Source organism: Mytilus galloprovincialis, chromosome 7 (genome assembly GCF_965363235.1).
Source record: "Mytilus galloprovincialis chromosome 7, xbMytGall1.hap1.1, whole genome shotgun sequence".
NCBI classification, from domain to species: domain Eukaryota; kingdom Metazoa; phylum Mollusca; class Bivalvia; order Mytilida; family Mytilidae; genus Mytilus; species Mytilus galloprovincialis.
Genome location: NC_134844.1, coordinates 89,984,222 through 90,010,675, shown reverse-complemented (window position 1 = coordinate 90,010,675; position 26,454 = coordinate 89,984,222). Strand labels below are relative to the sequence as shown.

General features: G+C 32.7%; 2 protein-coding genes across 2 annotated transcripts in view; both read left to right on the top strand.

The window, feature by feature from the left end:
- The window catches only part of LOC143083961 (uncharacterized), a 38,556-nt gene extending 12,323 nt beyond the window's left edge, over positions 1-26,233 (top strand). Inside the window, exons 4-11 of the mRNA XM_076260378.1 lie at positions 267-818; positions 1,220-1,326; positions 3,593-4,046; positions 5,828-6,606; positions 13,304-13,334; positions 16,669-16,940; positions 23,162-23,189; positions 24,951-26,233. Of these exons, the coding sequence (XP_076116493.1) occupies positions 267-818; positions 1,220-1,326; positions 3,593-4,046; positions 5,828-6,606; positions 13,304-13,334; positions 16,669-16,940; positions 23,162-23,189; positions 24,951-25,333 (2,606 nt within the window). The 3' untranslated portion in view covers positions 25,334-26,233. The remainder of the gene's footprint in view (positions 1-266; positions 819-1,219; positions 1,327-3,592; positions 4,047-5,827; positions 6,607-13,303; positions 13,335-16,668; positions 16,941-23,161; positions 23,190-24,950) is intronic.
- LOC143083960 (uncharacterized) overlaps positions 1-26,454 on the top strand; it is a 292,090-nt gene that overhangs the window by 21,247 nt on the left and 244,389 nt on the right. The window lies entirely within an intron of this gene.

Here is a 26,454-nt window from a genome sequence, read left to right as displayed (position 1 = left end):
AAATAGTTGTTGAAGTCATGTTATCAAGGCAATTCAATTAAAAACTTTATCAGAAAAATAAATAACGCCTGCTTTTGTCTGCTATTGGACAGACATAATTTTATTAATTTAGTGGAAGTTCTTCTGCGGAAAAGATGAAACTAAGAGGTGAATGAATGAACTAGTTATGTTCGTCGTAAGAATCATTTATTTTAACTTTTTATACAAGAATTCCTTATGTATACGTTAAAGTGATATATAAGCATTTTTGTTTATTCTTCTTACAGAAACTTATAATGCCATGGATGTTGTTTACAATAAGGTGCTAATGACTTCAAGAAAAGACAAAGGAACAAATGCAAGAGAAAAGTTAGACCAACACCAATCATCAGATATTAATCCTTCTGGAAGTAAAGACGATGACATGGGTAATCCAGGTGTCCTACACCAATCAGAAGCTATGGCATTGCCTCTCCCATCAAACACATTAGATAATGTCTCAAACCAACCTCAAGCAGCCCTAACGTTATCACTTGAGGCGTCCTCTATTGTGCCTCTATCACAACAGCAGTTGAAACAGAAAATGAAAGCAAAGATGACTATAGATGAAATTAGAAAAAAAATGGAAAGAGTTCTAAAGAGTGGAAAGTACAAGATGAAAGTGGGACGACTTATCTTCTGGGACTTTGGTGGACAGTATGTGTATTTTACAACACACCAGACCTTCATGACCTACAGAGCTTTGTTTCTTGTTGTTTTTGATGGAAGCCAAGGACTATATGAGCAGGTTCCTGATGTCTTGTGTTTTCCAGGGCAGCATTTGACTCCAACCCCAGCAGGTAATTTTATAAAACTATTCATGTTATCGATATAAAACATATAAAACTTTCAAGACTTACAAATCAATAAAACATGAACTATGTTGTTAACTGATCATATAGGTGTTTGGAATCACGATCTTCAATATGTTTCAATCAAATGAGGTTTGCAAGGTATTGTTAACTTGATGATATGGGCAGTGATCAAAATTGAATCCATAGTGTCATTAAGTCAGAGAACCTTCTTTGGAATGACAACAACCTTCAAAAATAAAAGAACTATTTTGTATTTAGTTACAGACAAAAAACACAAGAAATTTCTAAAAACCCATATCGATATTGCAAACTCAAGCCAGCTATTTAAAACTAATATCCATAACTGGACGTACGAGATGTATTGTATTGATATGTTGTTTTTTCAGTTTTTTTACAATACTGGGTCAACTGTATCCTTACCTATTGTAAGGCAGTATATACAGGAATTCCTAAGATTTTGTTTGTTGCAACTCATAAAGACAAAGTACCAAAGGTAAGTGAACTAATGTTAAGTTATATACAGCATAGGCGGATCCAGGGGGGGGGGGGGGCTTGGGGGCCCGGGCCCCACCTTTCCTAGGAAAAATTTAGTTGATTATATAGGGAATCACTGAAGCATGACTGGAGTGCCCCCCCCCCCTTTAGGTCAGTCAGTGGGCCCCCCTTTATGAAAAGTTCTGGATCCGCCACTGTACAGACAGGAAAGATAATGGCACATGGTATTCTTTACATCACTTATTTTCACTAACAATTCAGCACATGATCGATGAAAATGAAAATGTGAGCTGTCAATCGAACTTATTTATTTAATGTATGTCTATCATTTAGTCTGAGAAGGGCCTTGGTGATCGAGTGGTCTAAATATATGACTATACGGTATGGGTTTTGCTCATTGTTGAAGGCCGTACGGTGACCTATAGTTGTGAATGTCTGTGTCATTTTGGTCTTTTGTGGATAGTTGCCTCATTGGCATTTTTTTATCAATAGTTCATATATTGTAATACCATCCCGTTAATACTGAGAAGTGAGGTACAAATAATAAATTAGCAAATTAAAGAAACTACCTGGTGTGTAACAATGCAAATTGGTCAAGTTGTCAAAATGGTAGTCCAGCTGTAAGGAGAAACTCAAATAACATTTTCTTGAAAAGTTTATTGTTCTATAATTGGATAATTCATAATAACTACTGTCCCTACTGTGACAAGGTAGCATATTACTAACTATTGTGTGGTTAATGCATTAACATTTGTGAATTATTCAGTTGGAGATAACCACTTATCAAGTCAATACTGTTTGTTATAAAGTTTCATTAGCTTTGGTAGATAGTGCTACGAATGAGCAATACACGTCGTACCTTTGTTGCATAAGTTACAATGAAGTAAAACTTATATGTAAAATCTTTCAATCATTCGTCAAACCTTCATCATTTGCTTGATATGTCCATTGTAAAGGAAAATATTCCTTCTTTTTTCGGGGGAAGTTGTTTAATAATAATCCAAACATAAGGTAAATAAATGTGTGTCAAACAAATATGTTACACAAATGTTTGGACAAATATTAGATCAATTGAGAATGAAGCATTGTTTCAGTCAAAGGTCAGAATCACATCAGCAGATTGAAATTAAGGCATGTTTGTTGTTAGAATATAACAGAAAAAGGCAAATTTAGGATTATTGAGAATACCTATACAAGATCTGACATCATTATTTTGATTGCACCAGATTAGATGCACATTTCTGCAATGTCTCTTTACTAATTCGAAAGGTTCAAATTTTTTAAAATCAAGAATCCATTACAGACTTTGAAGATAGGATTTTTACCAACAAATTGAAAAACCTGAGTTTTTTTTCAGTTCAATAACTTAAGTTTTAATGATGACACAATGGACATCAATTTCAAAATGGACATATTTCAATTGTACTGTTATCGTGTAGTGACCTTTGATTGTATTGAAAATGTACCAGAATGTCGTTTCTGTGTGAAAACTTCTGTATCTAGTCCTCTTCCAAAATGATGTTTGTGATGAAAGTATGGAGGTCAAATTAAATATTCAAAATTCCATTGATGCTTTTTATGCCCCACCTACGATAGTAGAGGGGCATTATGTTTTCTGGTCTGTGCGTCCGTTCGTCCGTCCGTCTGTCCGTCCGTCCGTCTATCCCGCTCCAGGTTAAAGTTTTTGGTCAAGGTAGTTTTTGATGAAGTTGAAGTCCAATCGACTTCAAACTTAGTACACATGTTCCCTATGATATGATCTTTCTAATTTTAATGCCAAATTAGAGTTTTTACCCCAATTTCACGGTCCACTGAACATGGAAAATGATAGTGCGAGTGGGGCATTCATGTACTGAGGACACATTTTTGTTTGGAATTAATCCATGATTCATTGGAAAATAACACTTTATATTAATTTTGTGCAATTACTAAGAACACTTAACATAGTTTAATGTAATCACATTTCAATCTCAATATGTTGGTTCGTTGAATATTCTAGTTTTTGGCATTTAGTGGTTGGACCCATGAATTGCTTATTTGTTTTACATGAACAACCAATAAACGGTTTGCTGTCATTTTGCAGGCCCTTATTTAGTTTTTTCTTTTAATTGTTTAGGAGTATTAAACTTGTCTAAAATCATCAACTTTTTATTTTGGATTACTGGATTCAATGATAACTTAGTTTTACATGAACTAAGTCAGTGCATACATTGCATTTCACCATAAAATCTTATTACTCTCTGCACTTCTGTATTTTTTAATAGGAATATATTGAAACACGGCGTACAGAGTTATATAGTGGAGTAGAAGAGTTATTTAAAGACCATGAAGGACGAGGACATCTGGTCATCGACAACCAAATATTTGTCAATGCAACAGACAAAACAGATCCAGAGATCGATGTCCTTAAGAAAGCAATCACAGATCTTACCTTTCAACACCCTTGTTGGGGAGAGTCAATGCCCAATGCCTCTGTTCCCCTTGAACTTGAGATTGCTAATTTGGTAGCAAAAGGGAAACAAGTATTGTCATTGAGAGAAGTTGAAGAATTGAATTCCATCAGCAAGGTGTCCGTCTTATCAAATGAAGAGCTGACAGATTTTCTACAATTTCAGCACTCACTGGGGAAATTAGTCTATTTTGATACCCCACAGTTGAAAGGTTATGTGATCATCAGTCCACTGCTTCTGGTCGAAGTGATGAGATCATTTGTTACAGGTATTTGGTCTCGTGTGGACATTTGTCTCATTGGCAATCATACCAAATCTTCCTTTTTATAATTAGGCTAAATAATTGTCAAAACAATTCAAAAGACTTTCAAAACTAAAAATTTGCAGTTCTAAAACTTTCTAGAAAAATTATCAAACACAGACTCATAAATCAACCAATTATAATACTGGATATGATGTTTGAAGGTGTACAAATGAAAGTTTTAAGATAAAAGGCCTTGCATATATACATTCACAGATACAAAAGGCAGTAAAACAAAGACTTGATCACCTGACAATTGCCATTTCTTGATGTCAAAAATGTTCTTCTCTGAAACTACTACTACTACTACTAACAGTTGCAACCAAATGTTCATTGGAGTATCTTTTCTAAAGAGTTTGTGCTTGTATCGCTGCTGTCAGTCATTCAAATAGCTGCAAAATGATACATAAGGTTAACATGTGTTAATGGTCTCAATATCTTTACGTATAATAGATAGGGAAAATAGAAGTAGGTCAAACATGATCAGAACATTAAGATCTTTCTACTTTCTGCCTTTATCTTAATGATCAGGTCATCCCTGTAGTTTTTATAAGAATAAACTGCATATTACCATTTTTTTTTAATCAATATAAGATCTCGAATATATTTATTTAACCAAAACAATTAAAAACTTCAATAAAGTCCTTAATTGTAGTATCAAGTTTGACTCGAACCCCAAATTTAGTCAAACTAAATACATGAACATTGATATTTGCCATTTTCTCTGCTTAGTACGCATCAAGAGAATGCGTTATGACTAGAACGCTCTGAGTCAGAATCTGATGTCCATCTAGATTGACAAGTCTTTCTGTTGACTGTAAACGTTTCAATTCTGTTATAACAAAACATACAGAAACACTAAAAAAATTATCCACCCAATTCGAAAATTAAAAACGAATCTCAAATATCATTGATAAATCATGAATGTGCTTTTTTGAACTAATAAGTTTAATAACAAAAGTACTGAACTGAAAAATAAAAATTCAAATCGGAAAGTCTTTTATTAAATGTCAAAATCAAAAGCTGAAACACATCAGACGAATCGAATACAGTCATATTCCTGACAGTTGCAATAAATTTCATTATATTGTCAACAATGTATTCTTTTTACTTTTAATGCAATCTGTTATGTTTGTTAATTTGTAGATATGTTTAGTATCCCTTGTTCACCTCTTTTCTCACTATTCGTTGTTTGTTTACCTATACAAAACATCATCGTAATGTATGTAACCTCTTAGCAAAACTTAAACAAATTAGACCAAAGTCATTATCAGTGTTATTAGAGTATATATATTTTTAAACGGGTTTAAAGATTGAACATAGGGACGAAATGCAAGCTTTATTTATTGTAATGAAAATGAATAGAGAGAAAATATGACAGTGCCAAACATTATCAAAAGGTTGATATCTTGTAATTAGCTATTCTGTAAAAACTGTCAGACGTCGTTTTATAGGAGTGTATGCCCTTAAATGGCAAATGATAACGGTCTTTTGTTTTAAATCTGTGCCTATTTAGTTAAAAAGTATGAAAGAAAGATGGAAACAAAAAAAAGCCGACATTATCAGCAAGACAAAATTTACAAATTAGTCACATGTATGTCCCGACATCGTTAGTAAAATCTTTTTGGAGGTCACAGAATTATTTCCTTCAAATATTTTTTTTCTTTTTGTGTTTTGAGCTTGTTTTTTATCATAAGATCTGTTTAAAACTTTTTTGATTTGTACTTTGTTTGAATTTTACTTTATAGATATTGCCTTCTGGCCAAAGAAAGGTCTTATAAGAAATACTTTCGAAAGAATGTCAGGAAGTGGAATAATACAAAGAAAAGATCTGTATCTTATTTGGGAACAAAAGCATTTCAATAAGATATCCCCCTACAAAGAGTTCATATTTGATATGCTTATCCACCTTGATATTCTATCAGAGCAGCGTAGGTATGATACTAATACAGGAAGTCGGTTACCAGTTGAAAACTTCTTTGTTCCCTGTATGCTCACTCAAAGAAATGACACAAGCTTCATGACCCATGAATGTACCTCAGACAAAGCCATCAGTCTAGCTTTTGTTTTCAAAGGAACAATAATACCACCAGCCTTACCAAATCGTCTCATTAGCGCATGTCTAAGTATGTGGACCGTGAAGACATATGAAGGAAAACAACTCCTGTTTTCAGGGTTCATTGCATTATCATTCGACAAAGCACATGATATTGTTGTATGTGTTGAAGGCAACAAGATATTTCTCTACATAGTCCATGACACCTCCAATGGACTGATAGTACCAGATATAGCCACTGGTATCAAGGAATGCATGTATACAACATTGGAGAGAATCTCAGAATTCTATAAGTCCACAGTCCAGGCCACATCTATCAGCCAAAAACTACCCTTCCACATTGAATATGCATGCTCCAGGTTAGAATGCCATATCCCAGAAGAGGCAGCATTCACTACTGATGAATGGATCTGTCATAAACATAAGATTGTACATACTAAAGACAAGTGGAATATTTGGAATCAAGATCAGGTATACATAAATCATATGGCTTTAATAGAATAAGTTTATTTGTTTTGGAATACTTTGTGGTTCTGCTAGTTTTCATCTAAAGTACAAATTGTGATGTTTTAAAATGTTATCTTGTAATCTGTTTCTAGGTTTTATAGAATAAAGTGATGGATAGTTTATGTTGGAAAAGATAAGAATTATATTTCAGTGACTTTTTTATATATCTACAGGGTTTCCACTGGGTCAATTATTTTTTTCGCCACCATTTTCGGCAAAACAATATATTTTTCGCCACTTTATTATTTTTCCTTTTTTTAATCCCCCCCCCCTAAATAAGATGAGTTTGCTCCATTGTTTTCTGGGATTATTTTCTTAAACTTATCTTAGAGTCTACATTTAATGTATAAACACTAAACCTTTACTTTTGAAAAGAAGAACTTTTTTAACTTAAAAAGGTGAAAATTCATTATATTTTGAGCCACTAACTTTTAATAAATAAGTTATTATAAGTCCCGGAATATAACAAAATTCTTGGACATGTTTTGACCATATAATACCAGAAAGATGACAGTTCTTTGGGGAAATTTCTTCAAAAGAAAAACATGTGCCCTTTTGTACTAAGAAGTGGTTTTTACAACAAAACAAAAGCTTTTATCACTTGAAATCAATCCCTCATTTAAGGTGTAGTCATTACATTGAATGGTTTCTGTCATTCGAGGGGTTGTTTCCAACCTTTTGCATAGATTTCCTCATAATGACATTTTTCATTTCTAGACCATCGTAAATGAAAAAGTTGAGACGTAAAACTATGCTTGAAACACGTCATTTATAAAGTACTCTCTCAAATTAATTATCTATATCAAAGTCAACATGGCCAAAGGATACAGTTTAAATCGGAAATTTTTCTTACTTTTGAACATTTTTCGTCATAACAACAGTTTTATTTTCTGGACTATCATCACAAGAAGGAGAGGAGACGTCAAAAGTTTGCTTCGAACACGTGCGTCGCCAAGGGGTTAATAAATCCTTTATGTGACATGTGACGGACACCATTTCACCATATTATTTTGTCAAACAATAAAATCAACACCTTTATTACTTAGTTCTTTGTTGTCGATACCTATAAAATGCAATCAGCTGATTATTGATTTCCTGTCAAAATCTTAACGAGTTCAAGATGAATTCCGAGTATTGTCTGATCAGATAAAGTCCGAGAAATCCGTAAAAAAAGTAAATAAACAAGTTAAGATGGATGACATCAAATAGTTATATATATTTCTTTCGACAAATTCTTTCGCAAATGACGAATTTTAATCGCCACATTTATTATTATTTCCAGCGGAAACCCTGTATCTATACATATACCCTTTTGGCTTCGTTTTTCTGTGTTTTTGTGTTAAGGTTGACCGGTTCTTTGTAATTTGTAAGAAATCTACAATAGTCAATAGCATGTTAAAGCTTTTAAGGTTTATGAGCCCTTCTGTAGCCATTTTTGTACGAACTTTTCAAACTTCAATTGTATCAAAACTACAGATATAATGAATAATAGAGATAGGCCATTTTGTACATATTCCAAGGGGAAACTTGATGCAAAGCATAATTTTTTACTGTTTCATTACATTTAATAGAAAAAGAGGACTTTGTGGCAAATGAATCAAGATTTTTATAGAAAATCCACAGCCTTTATCCTTGTACTCTCATATTTGGCAATTTGATGACTGATAGATATAGGATTATTGCATACAGTGCTAGCATTGATTTTCTTAAAACAAGTTTATAAATGTAGTTATTGGTTGAAACAAATATAAATATGGACAAAATCAAGTACGCCTTTTAGGGTGTGCTCAACTTTAGGGACTCAGCACGAGGTGTTTTGGAATTTACAGGTTGCTTAGATCTTTTTGTAAAAAATAAACACTAGCACATCATAGAAAATCAAGGGAGTAATTTGTGTTTCAAATTTTTATTTACAACAAAAATCTCTGTGTTAAAGGCTGTGGACTTTCTATAAAAATCTTAATTTATTTGCCACAAAGTCCTCTTTTTCATTTAAATACAATGAAACAGTAAAAAATAACGCTTTGCATCAAGTTTCCCCTTGGAATATGTACAAAATGGCATATCTTTATTATTCATTATATCTGTAGTTTTGATACAATTGAAGTTTGAAAAGTTCGTACAAAAATGGCTACAGAAGGGGTCATAAACCTTCATGGAAATAAACAATGTGATGTCAACTCATTTTTTATAAACTTTTATTTTTTTTTTTTTTTTTTTTTTAACACTTGAATATAAATTTATTGCACTAAAGCTGTTAACAATGACCTTACCGCTACAGCTTTAACTGTAAGGTACCCTGAAATAGTTAGTATCTATAAGAACAGGGTTTTATATAGATAAGTATTTTTTTCTTAAATTTTATATTAGAATATTACAATTAAATACAATGTTCAATAATAATGTAATACAATTCAATACCCTGATCTGAAATAAATGATATATTTTCCTTCTATACATGTAATCAAATTAAATAACGCCTATATAATACTCTTATCCGAAATTGATTGTTTGGTGTCAATTATCTCGTTTAAAAATTACATGATTTAAGAGTGTGTGACATCGATTTTCTTGTTCGGATGGTTTACCTTGTTTAAAGGTGAGAGAGAGCATGCTTTTTAATGGATGTATGTTGAATTTGGCTACTTTACTTCTTTTTTATTTGGATTTTAAACATTTTAGGTGAGTCTTTTCTTTATTTTTATTTATTTAGTTAAAGTGCTCTAGAAATATCTTCTTTAAGAGTGTTTTATTTTGGAGAAATTAAAGTTTGAAGCACTTGGACTGTAGTATATTCTTGTAGATTGTAGGATCTTAAGTATTCGTCCAGTTCAAATTTAAACAGATTGAATACATTAGTAGATTTATTTCTTTGATCGGATACATAGTATGATTTGTAGATAGCAAATCCTATAAGTGTCAGAATTATATTGAATCCGATATACTCATTATCTGTTATTTTGTAGCCTATTATAATGTCTTTTAAGTTAATGTTTTTATTAAAATTCATTTGAGATAAGATTTTATTATTGATTTCCCAAAATTCTTTTAGAAATTTACATTCGATAAAAAAGTGTTGATACGTGTCTTTAAGTTGACAAAGTTGACAAAACGGACTAGTTACGATTTTCCATTTGTAGAGATTTCTCTATTCGGTAAAATGCAACTTATTAGTTTCCATCTAAACATTTTAAGTTTATTAAGTTTTAAATGTTGGTGTATAAACTTAAACATATGTTTGGTAAAGTCATAATTTATTTCTAATTCATTTTTCCATTTATTTATGCGAATGTTTGGAGAAATTTTCTTTTGAACGAGCAATTGATACACGTTTTTGTTGCTTAAATTTTCAATTTTAATGTTTTCTTTGTTTATATTGATAAATAATCTGCTAAGATTTACTTTTGATTTGATGGATTCTTCCGTAGCTAAAATTTTGAGCCATGAGGTTGGAATTGAGTTTTTTACTTTTGAAATTTCTGCTATCCAATTTTTAGTGTTTCGCAGTTTTCTAAATATTTTATCTTGGGCAATTTTTCCATTATCGTCAATTATATCGTTAATGTAAATAAAATCACTGTGTATCCAGTTATGCATAATAAGCGGCTTGTTTTGAAATTTTATAAATTTATTACCCCAGATAACTTGCTTTCTTATTTCGACAAAGTTTTTCAATTCTGTGTTGTTCGTTTCATGAAATAGAATCCAACTTTTTATTATTTCTAAGTAAAATTCTGGAATGTCCTTAGTTATGTAATCTAGTTTTTTTAAAGTTTGGTTGTTTAAATTCATTCTAAAAATGAGGAAATTAGAACCTAATTTATTTAAAAATTATTTTGGTATCAATGTCCAATTTTCTTGTTTTGCCTGTAGCAATCTAGAGACCCATCTTATTTGAAGAGAGGAGAAATAGCTTTTTATGTCGGTCATTTTAATCCCTCCCTGGTTATAATCTGCTACCAAAGTATGTCTTTTAACTTTATCTTTCTTATTATTCCATATGAAACCAAAAATTTCTTTTTCTATATCAACTATTTTTGAGTTACTTAAAGCTGTTACATTTGCTAAGAAAGTAAATTGTGGTATAATGAGAGTTTTAACTATTAGAATTTTGACTAAAATGGTTTAGTTTCTTTTTTTCCACGATGTTATCACGTTTCGACTCTTTTCAAATCTAGTATCCCAATTTAATTTTTCAAACTCTTTTTGTCGAGCCTTCGACTTTAGTCGAAAAAGCGAGACTAAGCGATCCTACATTCCGTCGGCGGCGGCGGCGTCCACAAATATTCACTCTGTGGTTAAAGTTTTTGAAATTTTAATAACTTTTTTAAACTATACTGGATTTCTACCAAACTTGGACAGAAGCTTGTTTATGATCATAAGATAGTATCCAGAAGTAAATTTTGTAAAAATAATATTCCATTTTTTCCGTATTTTACTTATAAATGGACTTAGTTTTTTCTGCGGGGAAACATAACATTCACTCTGTGGTTAAAGTTTTTAGAATTTTAATAACTTTCTTAAACTATCCTGGGTTTGTACCAAACTTGGACAGAAGCTTGTTTATGATCATAAGATAGTATCCAGAAGTAAATTTGTAAAAAGATAACTCCATTTTTCTGTATTTTACTTTTAAATGAACTTAGATTTTCTTCCAGTTAACATTACATACAGTCTGCAGTTAAAGTTTTCAAAACATTTATTAGATTCATTAACTTTCCTAGATTTTTACCAAACTTGGACAGAAGCTTCTTACAATCATTAGATAGTATCAAGAGGAATATTTTTATTGATTTTTTTTCCTCATTTTTGTTGAGCCTGCAATTTACAGCAAAAGTAGGCGAGACACTGGGTTCCGCGGAACCCTTACAAATTTTTTATTAATGCCGAAATATATACCTAGCACTTTTACAGGTTTGTCTGTGAATTTAATTTCATCTGCTTTATCTCTACAATGCTTTAGTTTACCAATCCAAATTCCTTCCGTTTTATTTTTGTTTAATTGTAATCCAGAAAAAGTTCCAAAAATTTCGATTATATTTAATGCTGTTCGGATTTCTTCTTTAGATTTTAGGAATAGAGTTGTATCGTCAGCCACTTGCATGATTTTTAAGCAATGTGTTTTACTATCTATTTTTAATTCTATGCCTCTTATATTTTTGTTTTGCCTTAGTTGGTTAGCCATTATTTCTACTGACATTACGAAAAGTATAGAAGAGCACGGGCATCCCTGCCGGATACCTCTTAGGGGTCTAACAGGGGCAGATATCCAACCGTTATTAAATATAGAACTATCTATATTTGAATACAAGGTTTTTATCCAGTTTATGAAGGGTTTATTAAAACCAAAATATTCTAAAGTATGATACATAAAATTCCATTCTAATGTGTCGAAAGCTTTCGAAAAATCTATGAATAAAATTGCTCCTTCTATATTAAACTTATCTGCGTAATCTATAACAACTTGTATTTGGCGTAAATTAAAACCTATAAATCGGTTCTTTATGTAACCGGTTTGATCGGCATTAATGATTAAATTTAAGATTTTTTTTATTCTTAAAGCTAGAGTGTATGAAAGTATCTTGTAATCACTATTTAATAATGATATTGGTCTATAATTTGCAAGTTCTAAAGGATCATTTTTTTTATAAATTAGATTCAGTAAACTTTGTCTTTGCGTAAATGGCAGATGTTAATTTTCAAAGCTAAAATTAAAATTTTTTACAAGCATCGGTCCGAGAAGTTCCCATAAAAAGATAAAAAGTTTATACTTATTCCGTCCATTCCAGGACTTTTGTTTATCTTTAGATTATTAACTGCAATGGTTAATTCTTCTAGAGTTACATTTCCATCACAAGACTTACTTTCTTCTTCTGACAGTTTATAATTACGTTTTGTTTCAGAAATGTATTTTTTAAAATCTATGTCCGGTTTTTGTTTAGTGTCGTATAGATTAGCATAAAAATCTCTTTCAAGCTTTAATATTTCATCTTGATCTGTAACTATTACACCCTTATTGTTTTTTAGCTTAAGTATTGTCTTTTTCGTTTGTTTAGATTTTTCAAGACCTAGGAAATATGCATTATTTTTTTCTCCCTTTTCTACCCACTCTTGTCTTGATCTTATTTGAGCTCCTTTTGCTTTGTATTCATATTAATTTTCTAGCTCTTTCTCTAAAGTGGATATTTTTTCTTTAATAAAATCATTATCTTCATTATTAGATTTTTCATATAATATTTTTAATTGTAGTTCTAAATTACATGTAATATTTCTTCTTAGTTTAGCTTTACTTTTACTATACTGAATACTGTATTCCTTTATTTCCAACTTGAGGGAGTCCCACAGAAGTCTAGGATCTATTTCATTTTTGCCTATCTCATTACTTTGTTTTTGTATAATTTTATTTATTTTGTCTTCGTATTCTTGCTCGTCGAGAATACCGTTGTTAATTTTCCAGTATCCCTGGCCTCTTGTTTCAGATGATACAGATTGTAATTGTATTGATACTGCTTGGTGGTCAGTACTTTTGATAAGAATAGGCCTAATATCACATGACTTACGTTTAACACGAAGTCTTTTTTAACAAGGAACATGTCAATTCTACTCGACTGGACTAAATAAACTTTAATTTAACATAGCCGGCCTTTTTTATATGTTTCAGGAAAAAGAACAATGTGAAGAGGACTGTCCAGGTAAATAACCTTAATTAGATATTACTGATCTGTTCATTACACTAGTTTACACCTTGCTGCAACCCAAAGACGTTTTCGCTCCTAATCACATTGATGAACTACTTGTTGTAGATCCAGACCCTCAGCAACGAGCTGTGAATCAAAATCAGATATCATTTTTCTTCGAATTCCTGCAGAGCAAAACATGTTCATTAGCTGCTTGTGTCGGGTTGTTTGCAGTTTCAATCAAATTGATATCAAATCAGGAATCCTATATTTACTTCTTATTTTATCAAAAACAGCATCAACTTCTTTTCATCCACTGCCCTATTGTTATTATACTATCTTTGTTCTTTGTCCTCTCCCAACCTTTGATATCTTATAATCGATTTCTTCGGTATACTTTTTTGAACATTTCTTATCCATTTTTGTATTGCTTGGTTTGTTTATTTTCGCTCAAACATCATATGCTGCACGTTTGAATGATCTCATATCCGGTTTTGGCAAGATAATACATTAAACATGCAACAATCTGCTTACCTTTGGAAATTGATTCAGATCAATTAAGAAATAATTCATGGGGGCTTGAATATATCTTGATTTTGCCAGGGGTTGTCCCTTTATGCCGATATTTTACCCCCGCTATCGGTCAGGGTAAAATATTTGTCATAAAGGGACAACCCGTGGTAACATCAAGATGTATTTAAGCCCCCATGAATTATTTCGATTCTAATAGGACAGATACGACAATTGTTTTGGATCGAAGGGCTCTAGGTAAAGGCATTATTTGCCGTTCTGATAAATAAATGCACTATAAAATTGACGTAAAAGAACGGAGCAAACTGAATAAGTGGCAGCTAAAACTATTTACAATAACATATTTAGATGGGTTTGGAGGAACTTACATAAGTGTATTTATATGTCTTATGTGTATACAAAACATGGCTTATATAACACATTTTAGCATCGTTTGTTTGCGTTTCCTTGTTGTGATGATTTTCAGTTTTACAAAGCGTGTATTTTCCCGTAAAATGCTTATATTCTGACGTTATCGTTTTATGACGTCGGGTAGCTAATTCATAAAAAAACCATATGACGCGAGAGTACGATCGGAACAGCCCAAACATAATTTTTATGCCCCGTCTACGATAGTAGTAGGGGCATTATGTTTTCTGGTCTGTGCGTCCGTTCGTCCGTCCGTCTGTCTGTTCGTCCGTCTGTCTGTTCGTCCGTCTGTCCCATGTCAGGTTAAAGTTTTTGGTCGAGGTAGTTTTTGATTAAGTTGAAGTCCAATCAACTTCAAACTTAGTAAACATGTTCCCTATGATATGATTTTTCTAATTTAATTGCCAAATTAGACTTTTGACCCCAATTTCACGGTCCACTGAACATAGAAAATGATAGTGCAAGTTTCAGGTTAAAGTTTTTGGTCAAGGTAGTTTTTGATGAAGTTGAAGTCCAATCAACTTCAAACTTAGTACACATGTTCCCTATGATATGATCTTTCTAATTTAATTGCCAAATTAGACTTTTGACCCCAATTTCACGGTCCACTGAACATAGAAAATGATTATGCGAGAGGGGTATCCGTGTACTATGGACACATTCTTGTTATATTTTACCACGGGTGTGTACTCAAAGTGTTTAAAGGACGTCATGTTAGAATTCCGCATATCCTTAGTACAAATTCTCTGTTTTGCTCCACATGCTCCAATGGCATTGTGATTTCAATTATACCGCAATCGATCTGGTTCTGCATAGTATTGCCATACTGCCATTGTCCAGAAGACAAATGTAGGAATTATGAACAATTTTGCCTAAAAGATTCCAGTGCTCATGTGGGTGGTTCTGATGCTCTCGGAGTTATTTCAGGATTATGTTTCCTTTGTACCAAACGCTAATCAGAATTTGCGAGATTGCTTTGCTTGTTGAATATTACTAAAATCAAGGTTTTCAATTCAACTTTAGTTGTAGAATCTCTTAATTTGAATTAAAGCAAATTCAGGGAATGTTAAGCATGCTGTTGATTGATTCGCAAAAATTGCGGAAGATATTTCGCACATTAATTAATCTCATTGGAACAGCGACAATGGCTTGACGATTAATTTTTAAGGTTGCAGTTCTGTAAATATTGACAATGCAATTTCCCATAGGAACTCCTTTTACGGCTAAAACTGTACCACTTTTACTATGAAGTTTTGAAAAAAATGTTATTCTAGAATTGAAAGTTCATATGCAGTACTATTTTTTTCAAAGGTCAAAATATAGGGTTGTGCGGCATATTTTCAACGTTTGTATGCCCTGAACTTTTCAGAGTTTAAACTAACACTAATTTTCCTAACTACCCCTACCTCGAATGAAGGGTTACCACAGATTTCAATGTAAACAATATATAATATGCACATGTATATTTACTGGTAACATTCCCAAATTATGCCTCTATGAGATTGAACACAGAGAGCATAACTGGGAACCAGTATGTAAACAAAATTAATTTTCTATGAATATTCTAAATCTCCCCAAAAGAGGCGTGGTTTGAGAAACAGCTGTATTTACAAAGTGCAACCTATATTAAAGCAATAGAAACAAATGTTCTTTATCATAATTCTGATAATCATGCTATTGGTAGCTGTACGCTTTATTTTGATTAGATGGTCAAACCAATATAGGTGTGATTGATAGACTAAGGAAATTATTTAATCTGTCTCAACGTTGGTCAAACATCAATAATAATGTTCTTTATCATAATTATGACGGTCATGATATTGGTAGCTGTATGGATTTTACTTGAGTGGATGGTCAAACCATTATAGTTCTGATTAGTATAAAAGGAAATTAATTTAATCTGTCTCAAGGTTGGTCAAAATGAATAATATGTTCTTGTCGAACATCATGTTGACATCATTAATGAATTTAGCAAAGGTGTGGGAATATTCACTACCAAACTTCACTTAGCAACCCAGTCAATGTATACATGGTATATATGTTTCAGACTGGTGTCAGCATTGTCAATTGGAGATTAAAATAGAACATATAGAAGATGTGGTGTGATTGCCAATGAGACACCTCTCAACAAGAGACCAAAATGACACAGAAATTAGCAACAATAGGTCACCGTACGGCCTTTAACAACGAACAAAACCCATTACGCATAGTCAGCTAAAAAGGGCCCCGAAATGACAATGTCAAACAATTCAAACGAGAAAAGTAACGGCCTTAAATATGTAAACAATATATTTTGTGGTTGTCCTGCCTTGCTTATATAGTAAATCTAAGTCCTCAAAAGGTAGATCGGAATTGTCCGTCCGATATCGGTTATATTCACAGTATTAGTGGTATGTGTTGTTTTAAACAGGTTTACAAGAAGATGCATTGATTCAGATTCCAAGTGATATTGAACTACAGAGATTTTCATCGAGATTTGACGAAACCACAATACGAGAATTGGCCATACATCTTGGAATGGCTTTACAAGAATGGGATGATCTTAAAAGTAATAATCCTAGATGTGTTCAGATTGTCAAGTATAGGATACTGGTCAACTGGAGAGAAAAATGTTCAGGAACTTTCAAGAATATGTGGAATGCTTTAACAAAGATGGAATTAACTACCCATATGCTCTGCCAAGTAAGCTATATTTTTATTTTTTTATTTCAATTTTAGGTTATTAAATGAATACTTAAATGTAAATGTAAAGAATCACGTATTCTCTGTATAAATCTGCATGTCGAAACTGAGCATGGTTGTTACAAACCTCGTCAGCTTGTCTTTGTTGACATTAAATATCAATGATTCTTTCATTTTCTGTAAATTTTGTGTTGATAGATTTTGAAATATCGAATAAAATTTTACATTTCTTGCCACCACCCTCCCCCTAAAAGCACACCCATACCTTCCCCCTCCTAACAGCATGGGTGGCATTATTCTTATTTGGCACAAATTTTCTAACTTTTAAGTTTAAAATACTCTTCCACTGTGTGTTAGATTTGGCTGTCCAACTGTCTTGGTTCAAGCAGGGACGAGTCTTATGTTACCGAAACACGTGTTTGATGTACAAACCTTTAAGGCTTACTATCGTCAACGAGATTTTATAAATCAACATGATCTTTTTATAGTATGTCTATCTGTTTAATTAAAATGGAATCAACATGCTGTTTAAGAAAATGATGTATTCATAAATTGTAGAAATATTTAAAGAAGAAAAAAACTATAAACACATTCGAACATCTGGCTTAACAAATGGCTGTTATTGTTATGTCCTATTGGTTTTATGCTCTAAAATATGAGCAAATTTTCCCAGATTTCAAGCTTTCATGTCCATGATCATAATGTTATGTCAAGAAAAACTTGACAAAATGTTGTTATATATTTTGAACTATATGTTCAACCTTAGTGGCAATTTGAAAAAAAATTTTAAGCAAGGAAGGCGATCTTGCTCTATGTGACCATTTCATATTTTGAGATATATTACAATTTTGAATTAAAGGCATATAGTTTAACTATAGTCAAATACACAAAATGATGACAAACAACAGTCCAAATAACTTTATGTAGAGCAACACGAACGAAAACAAATAAGGGTTGAACTCGGTTGCTCTGGAATGGTCAGCAGTACCTCCCCTACTATTGACATATCTTTTTACAGTTTTGTTATTACAGAAATAGGTTAAATCGTCTTTTTCTCCCTGTACACGCGTCCTTTAAAAGAATTACTGATCCTCTAGGTTGATATCTACGGTACTGTTGTATGTGTATGTTTATAATATCATATTTGACCTTGTTACCGAATTAATAGCCATTGAAAAAGTACGGAAGATCATCGTAAGAATATAGTCGTAACTAACTTGTAGACAAATAACTTGAAGGATTATCGTAACTGTATATAATATGTCTATGATCATAGTAACTGGTTTTATCAGAACTTTCTGCTAATGGAATATATAATCAAAAAAAAATGTGTAAAGATAACAACAAACGCGTAAACAACATTCGTGATCGAAATATTTTTTCAACATAAGGAAGTTTGCAATTTTTCATGATCATATATACAAATATTAGTCTTTATATTTTACAAGTCATAATGTACGGTAAATGTTCATCATGAAGACAAGGAGAGGCAACCATTTTCCATGTTCAACATTATTAATGGAAACTATAATGTTTAAATCACGTTCATTTTCAAGTAAAGAAATGCTTTAGGTCACGGTATCTTTTTTGTTATGAATCTCGTTTTTTTTGTACATGGTCCACTTGCATGAACTGCCAACTATGCATTTTACCTGTTTTGTATTCCACCATGTTGGGATCAGCATAACTACAATTATGATGATCAGTATAACAACAGTGAATTATGATAATGTTTAAAAAAAAACACATATTCATCAATATTAATGTTTTATTATCATAGATAAGAGATCAATATTAATTTTAAATGAAGCCATTTGGACTGCTTTTTGTCGAGCCTTCGACTTTAGTCGAAAAAGCGAGACTAAGCGATCCTACATTCCGTCGTCGTCGTTGGCGGCGGCGGCGTCCACAAATATTCACTCTGTGGTTAAAGTTTTTGAAATTTTAATAACTTTCTTAAACCATACTGGATTTCTACCAAACTTGGACAGAAGCTTGTTTATGATCATAAGATAGTATCCAGAAGTAAATTTGGTGAAAATAACATTCCATTTTTTCTGTATTTTATTTATAAATGCACTTAGTTTTTTCTGCGGGAAAACATTACATCATGGACTTTTTTCTGCCAGGAAACAACACATTCACTCTGTGGTTAAATTTTTAAAAATTTTGATAACTTTCTTATACTATTTTTTATTTGTACCAAACTAAGACAGAAGCTTGTTGATGATCAAAAGCTAGTATCTAGAAGGAAATTTTGTTAATATTTTATACCTGTGTATCTGTATTTTACTTATAAATGGACTTAGTTTTTCTTCCAGTTAACATTACATCCAGTCTGCAGTTAAAGTTTTTAAAACATTTATTAGATTCACAAACTATCCAGGATTTTTTCACTAAACTTGGACAGAAGCTTCCTACAATCCAAACATGTTATCAAGCGGAATATTTTTATTGATTTTTTCCCTCATTTTTGTTGATCCTGCAATTTACAGCAAAAGTAGGCGAGACACTGGGTTCTGCGAAACCCTTACAACTTTTTAATTAAAACAACCATGAGTTGATTTCAGCTTCCCAATTGTTACATTTTCATTTGTAAACCAAGAGATTCAAATGGTGAAGTTGAAATCATACCTTCGTAAATATAACGGACGCCATTACGATTTGGTTGAACGTTATCTAATATTCTTTATACAGATGATATCGGATATGTTCTTTTATGTCGTAACTACAATCCCCTTCCCTTTTCTCGAATCTGACCTAATGAATTAGACTATTTACCGTTTTTGTAATAACATGAGCAACACGGCAGGAACCTCCTTAAGAGGATCTGCTTTCCCTTCCGTAGCACCTGAAATCATTCTTAGTTTTTGTCGAGCCTGCAACTTTTGTTGCAGAAAGCTCGACATAGGGATAGTGATCCGGCGGCGGCGGCTACGGTGGCGGCTACGGCGGCGGTGTTAGCTAACTTCTTAAAAGCTTTATATTTTAGAAGGTGGAAGAACTGGATGCTTCATACTTTGTATATAGATGCCTCATGTTACGAAGTTTCCGTCAGTCACATGTCCAATGTCCTTGACCTCATTTTCATGGTTCAGTGACCACTTGAAAAAAAAAATCAAATTTTTTGTAATGTTGAATTCTCTCTTATTATAAGTAATAGGATAACTATATTTGATATGTGCGTACCTTGCAAGGTCCTCATGTCTGTCAGACAGTTTTCACTTGACCTCGACCTCATTTCATGGATCAGTGAACAAGGTTAAGTTTTGGTGGTCAAGTCCATATCTCAGATACTATAAGCAATAGGGCTAATATATTCGGTGTATGGAAGGACTGTTAAGTGTACATGTCCAACTGGCAGGTGTCATCTGACCTTGACCTCATTTTCATGGTTCAGTGGTTATAGTTAGATTTTTGTGTTTTGGTCTGTTATTCTCATACTATATGCAATAGGTCTACTATATTTGTTGTATGGAATGATTGTAAGGTGTACATGTCTAGCGGGCAGATGCATGTGACCTTGACCTCATTTTCATGGTTTAGTGGTCAAAGTTAAGTTTTTGAGTTTTGGTCTTTTTATCTAATACTATATGCCATAGGTCAACTATATTTGGTGTATGGAAATATTTTATGATCTTTATGTCAGTCGCGCAGGTTTTATTTGACCGTGACCTCATTTTCACGGTTCATTGCACAGTGTTAAGTTTTTGTGTTTTGGTCTATTTTTCTTAAACGATAAGTAATAGGTCAACTATATATGTTGTATAGAAGCATTGTTAGCTGTACATGTCTGCCTGGCATGGTTCATCTGACCTTGACCTCATTTTCAAGGTTCATTGGTCTTTGTTTAGTTATCTTGGTTAATGTTAAGTTTATGGTACAGTTGTTATAAAGCTTAGCTTTATACTCAGGGTTTCCCCTGGGTCAATAATTTTTTTCGCGACCTCTTTCGCCAAAACAATATATTTTTCGCCACTTTATTATTTTTTTCGCCAAGTAACATAAATATATTTTTCGTTTAAAATTTCCTTTTTTTTCTACCCCCTCCCTTAAATAAGATGACAGGGGCGTATCTACCCGGAGGCACGACAGCACGTGCAGCCACGTCGTTTTCACAAAAAAAAAATGCAGAAGAGAGAGAGATGAGTTGGTCAATCGGATTCGGAGACTGTTGGTGTCTTTTCCGTCTATCCCGGATATTAGTTTGAAAAACTAGTTACAAGTGTTGATGAAGCTGTTCATTCAGAAAAAGATCGTAGCTCCGAAGTTGCGTGCACATTGATTCAGCATGCAAAAAAAGAAATGGCAAAACAAAAATTTATAAATTGAATGTTAAAGGAAACACCTATGTTGTCACTTTTTTTAATTGATGAAATATCATTAGATAACGACTTTTGGATTCAAAATAAATTGTTTTTTGGAGATTATGACAAAATCGGAAGGTTACTTGTATCTCGCGTCAAGTTATCAGAAAATCGCTTCTTTGTGCTGTATCTCACGGCTTCATCGTGTTGTAGGAAATATCACAAACGAACAAATCTCAATACTGTCTGAAACATACGAAACTGACCTAGCATGTAATTTTGACGAATTCAGTTGGGAGTTCGCTCGATGCCGAACACGTACGCTGGTTTATAACATCTCGCGAGTGCTACCATGCCAGGATGGCCCTGAGATCAAATGTACAAATGTACGATCAACAATGAACAACGAAAGTTACATAGCATTACCATGATTCTCGCATGTTCATCGGCATTTCAGTGTGAATGTTGACAAAGTAATAGAGAAGTTTGTTTCTGCCCAGACCCGAAGAGCAGATTTTGAACAATTTTGAGTAAATTCTGTATCACAAATATTTGTTGTTTATGTATTACTATATTCAGAAGATTTATTAATAGTTTTACATTCATAAATTTTTATCTACATATAGCTCCTCTTTTAACCGTCCTATGACCGAATACCGAAAAAAAAATATTTCTGCATATTAGGGTCCCAAATTTTTTTTGTCTCGCTACGCTCGGCGGTAGTTGCTTCCACATCGTTTCTTTCTAGCTACGCCCCTGGATGATTTTGCCCCATTGTGTCTATGATTATTCTCTCAAACTTATTTTAGAGTCTACATTTTAATGAATAAACACTCAACGTTTACATTAAAACAACAGATTTTATTTTAACTTAAAATGGAAAAATATCCATTGTATTTTAAACATCTTTTCTAAATGAGGGTGCCACTATACTTTTAATAATAAAGAAGATATAAGTCCTGGAATATAACAAAATTAATGGATATGTTTTGATCATTAACACCAGTATAGTTCGTAGGGAAGTTTCTTTAAAAGAAAAATACTGATGTGCCCTTTTGTACTAAGAAGTGGTTTTTACAACAAAACAAAAGCTTTTATGACATGAAATTGATCCCTCATTTCATGTGTAGTCATTACATTGAAGGGTTACTCTCCTTCGAGAGGTTGTTCCCAACCTTTTGGGTATATTTCTTCATAACGAGAGTTTTCTTTTCTTGATCATCGTAAATGAAAAAGTTGAGACGTACAACTATGCTTGAAACACGTGTGTCACTCAAACGACTTTAAAGTAGTCTTGCTTTTGAACATTTTTCGTCACAAAAACAGCTTTCTTTTTCTAAACTATCTTTAAAAGGAGAGGAGATGTCAAAAGTTTGCTTCAAAACACGTGCGTCGCAAAGTGGTAAATAAATTCTGTATGTGACATTTAGCGGAAGCCATTTAACCATATCATTTTGTCAAACAATGAACACCTTTATTAATTAGTCCTTTGTTGTCGATAGCTATAAAATGCAATCAGCTGATTACTGATTTTCTGTCCAAATCTTAATGAGGTCAAGGTGAATTCCGAGTATTGTCTGATCGGGTAAAGTCCGAGAAACTTGAAAAAAGTAAATAAACAAGATGGAGGAAAATAAATCGTTATATGTATTTCTTTCGCCAAATTCTTTCGCAAATGACGAATTTTTATCGCCACAATTATTATTTTTTCGCAAATTGCGAAAATGGCGACCGCCAGCGGAAACCCTGTTTATACTTAGGACTATCAACATAATATCAATGATTAGTATAGAAGGCGAGACATTTCAGCATGTGCACTCTTGTTGTAAAGAAGATCACTGCGATACTGTAGTATCATCAATTTGAAACGCTGCACACATATAATCTATATTTATTTTTAAAATAAATTTGTAGGTTAAAAGAACCAGAAAGAGACAGTGTGGTATGTTTTTTCAATTAGATCTCATTAAACTTTCGATGATAGCAAAACATAGGTTTACTACTGAAACAGTTGATTTATTGCTGTATTTCATAACGTTTGTTTTATTGGTTGATGTAGCCATAATGCATTGTTGCAACAAATACAATAGATGGAGGAAAAGAAAGGGCAGCATAATGCGAATATCAAATAAGATAACATGTCTGTAGGTGTCAATTGAATATTCACCAGAGTTTGTTCCTTCGATTATCAACATTTTGTATTGTAGTCTATAGAAGAAACTTCATCATCTATCAGCAAAAATAAAGACTATAGCCAGAAATCGCCAATGAACTCCTTTAAGCTTTGTTCTTTGTGTTTTTCTTCATTTTTACAATGTCTTTATTGTTTCAACCAATAACAGGATTGTCCATCCTTAGTCATGGAAAATTGTGTTCAATTACATTTCCAGAGCAACACGACGGATGTTAGATGTGGAACAGGGTCTGATATTATTTCAAGAGCACCTGAGATCACCCCTAGTTTTTGGTTGGGTTTGTGTTGACCAGTCTTTAGTTTTCTATGTTGTGTTATGTACACTGTTGTTTGACTTTTGGTGGTTTTAATTTTTTGTCATGGTACTGTTAGTTCATTTTTGACTTAGAAGTTTAACTATTCCTTTGGTGTAATAAGCTTCTTCTTAATGAGTTATTTCCCTTGAAAAGCAATTCTACCCACATGTTTTGCCTTTTGTTATTATCTTAAACACAAATTGATACTGTCAACAGTAAATATGATCTGTGAGACAAAATATATAACCAGTGAACGCTTGCCTCGATTTATGATCAGTGATAAACCCTCTAAGATATTGGTAAGTTTGATCCAATACAACACTTGACTCAACTTATTACCAGTGACACATCCTCCTTCAGGTATAAATTAGTTTGATATATAACTAGTGAACACTTATCTTGACTAAATTACCAATAAAAAAAACTCATTTAGTTATTCGTAATTTCGATTTATGCACAAACACACACTAAGAAGCACGTGTTACCCTTGTCTGTCTTAACGTCCGGTAGTATGTCCGTACCTACTGAAAGTTGTTTCCTTTCTCTAACTTTAGTTTGCCTCAACCAAATGTTATGAATCTTTAATACAAGGCTTATTACCACAAATGACAGATTAAGTTTGAATTTCAGTTGCCTCACTTTTACCTTTTTAGAGTTAAGCCCCTTTTACAATTGGAAAAAATGAATTTTTCGTTTCCGTTCTCTCACGTAGTTTGCCTCAACTAAATATTATGAATCTTTTACAAAATGATTTTCACCACAAAACTCAGATAAAGTATGAATTTGGGAAGCGTCACTTTTATTGTTCTTGGATTATGTCCCTTTATGACGTTATATGAAAATGGCGGAATCATCTGTGTCTCATGGACACATTCACAATTTATTTTTTTAAGTAAGTCAACCTTTTATAGGATCAACAATGGATGTGCAGTTGCATTGTGTGAACAAAATTCACTTTAGAATCGTTAAAGGATGCATGGTTTCAATACTTCAAAACACCAGTGTTCCTTTTTAAGTGAAATTGCCTTGATTTGAACCTTTATTTTTTGTCACCGTTTTTCATAATGTTAGTATTTTTGCTAGAACATGACAAACTGGTTTATTGATTTATATTTATATTTCGAAACGTTATGTGATGTATATGTTGGAAGAACTTGTGTTTATAGTATTAACTGTTCGTAAATAACTTAATAAAAATAAGACTATTTTACAGATTTCAATGATGAGTACTTGGATTTAATTCCAACAGATGAAATATTAGATAAGCTGGCACAAGTAATTGGTGAAGTATCCTTCCCACTTGGGATAGAATTAGGATTACCTGTAACATCATTAGATATAATCCAGTACAAAAATGGATTAAATTTAGTGGCAGAATGTAAGGAAATATTGTTCCAATGGAGGGAAGATAAGAAAGTGAAGCCCACCATAGATGTTTTGGTTCAAGCCTTGGTAAATGTAGGAAGAGGTGCTAGATGTTTGGAGGAAATCATTAAAACAGTTGGAGTAAAGGAATATATTCCACTTGAGGAAGTTGAAGAGGAGAAACAAGGAAAATTTAAAACATTTCTGCAAAAACTAAATCCTTTTCAATAGCAGAAACAGTACAAAAACATTCAGTTGGCATTACTTTCATTATTCCCTTGTCTTGGTTTTAGTAAAAAAAAATATGGACCACCATTGCATTGACATTGTTCTTTATGTTGGCTCCACATTCAACAGATTCAAGATAACTTAACATGGTTAATTAGACTGTTCGATTTATACAGAATTACACAACACAGTCAAAATAAGTTTATTAAATTTTCATTGGGTTCCACATCAGTTATTCAAAGCATACAGTTAATGAACAGTATTATGTTATTTTATTATACTTCATGTCAAAATGCAAGATTTTGATTGGCTAATACAAGGGTGTCAATTTACTCTATTACCTTTCATGGAGACGCTTGATCAAGTGTGCGCTTTATTAAACACGACTCTATCCTATGACAAATACTCTATCACCCTTCACAGAGACGCTTGATCAAGTGTGCGCTTTATTAAATACGACTCTATCCTATGGCAAATACTCTATTACCCTTCACGGAGACGTTTGATCAAGTGTGCGCTTTATTAAATACGACTCTATCCTATGACAAATACTCTATCACCCTTCACAGAGACGCTTGATCAAGTGTGCGCTTTATTAAATACGACTCTATCCTATGGCAAATACTCTATTACCCTTCACGGAGACGTTTGATCAAGTGTGCGCTTTATTAATTACGGATGGTTATGTACAAGATGTCATAGTTTATTACTTTGAATTTTAAATTTAATCGACAGTAATAACAGAACATTCAGTATAATAAATTAAATAACACATAGCTGAGAGGGTGATAGAGCAGATTGTTACCCCTCGAAAAGACATTGTCAACCTCGGCTTCGCCTCAGTTGACAATGTTTTCTCGGGGTAACAATCTGCTCTATCACCCTCTCAGCTATGTGTTATTTATATAACCAATAAATTTGTCAAACGTGAAATTTTGACACAAGCATTGTAAAGTGTTAATAATAAGAGTGAAATTTTGAAAAAAAAATCTAACTTTAATTTTAATACGACCGCAAAAACTATAATTTTTTTTTTTGGTCGTATATTGGTATGACGTTGGCGTCGTTGTTGTCGTCGTCTTTGTTGTCGTCGTCCGAAGACATTTGGTTTTCGCACTCTAACT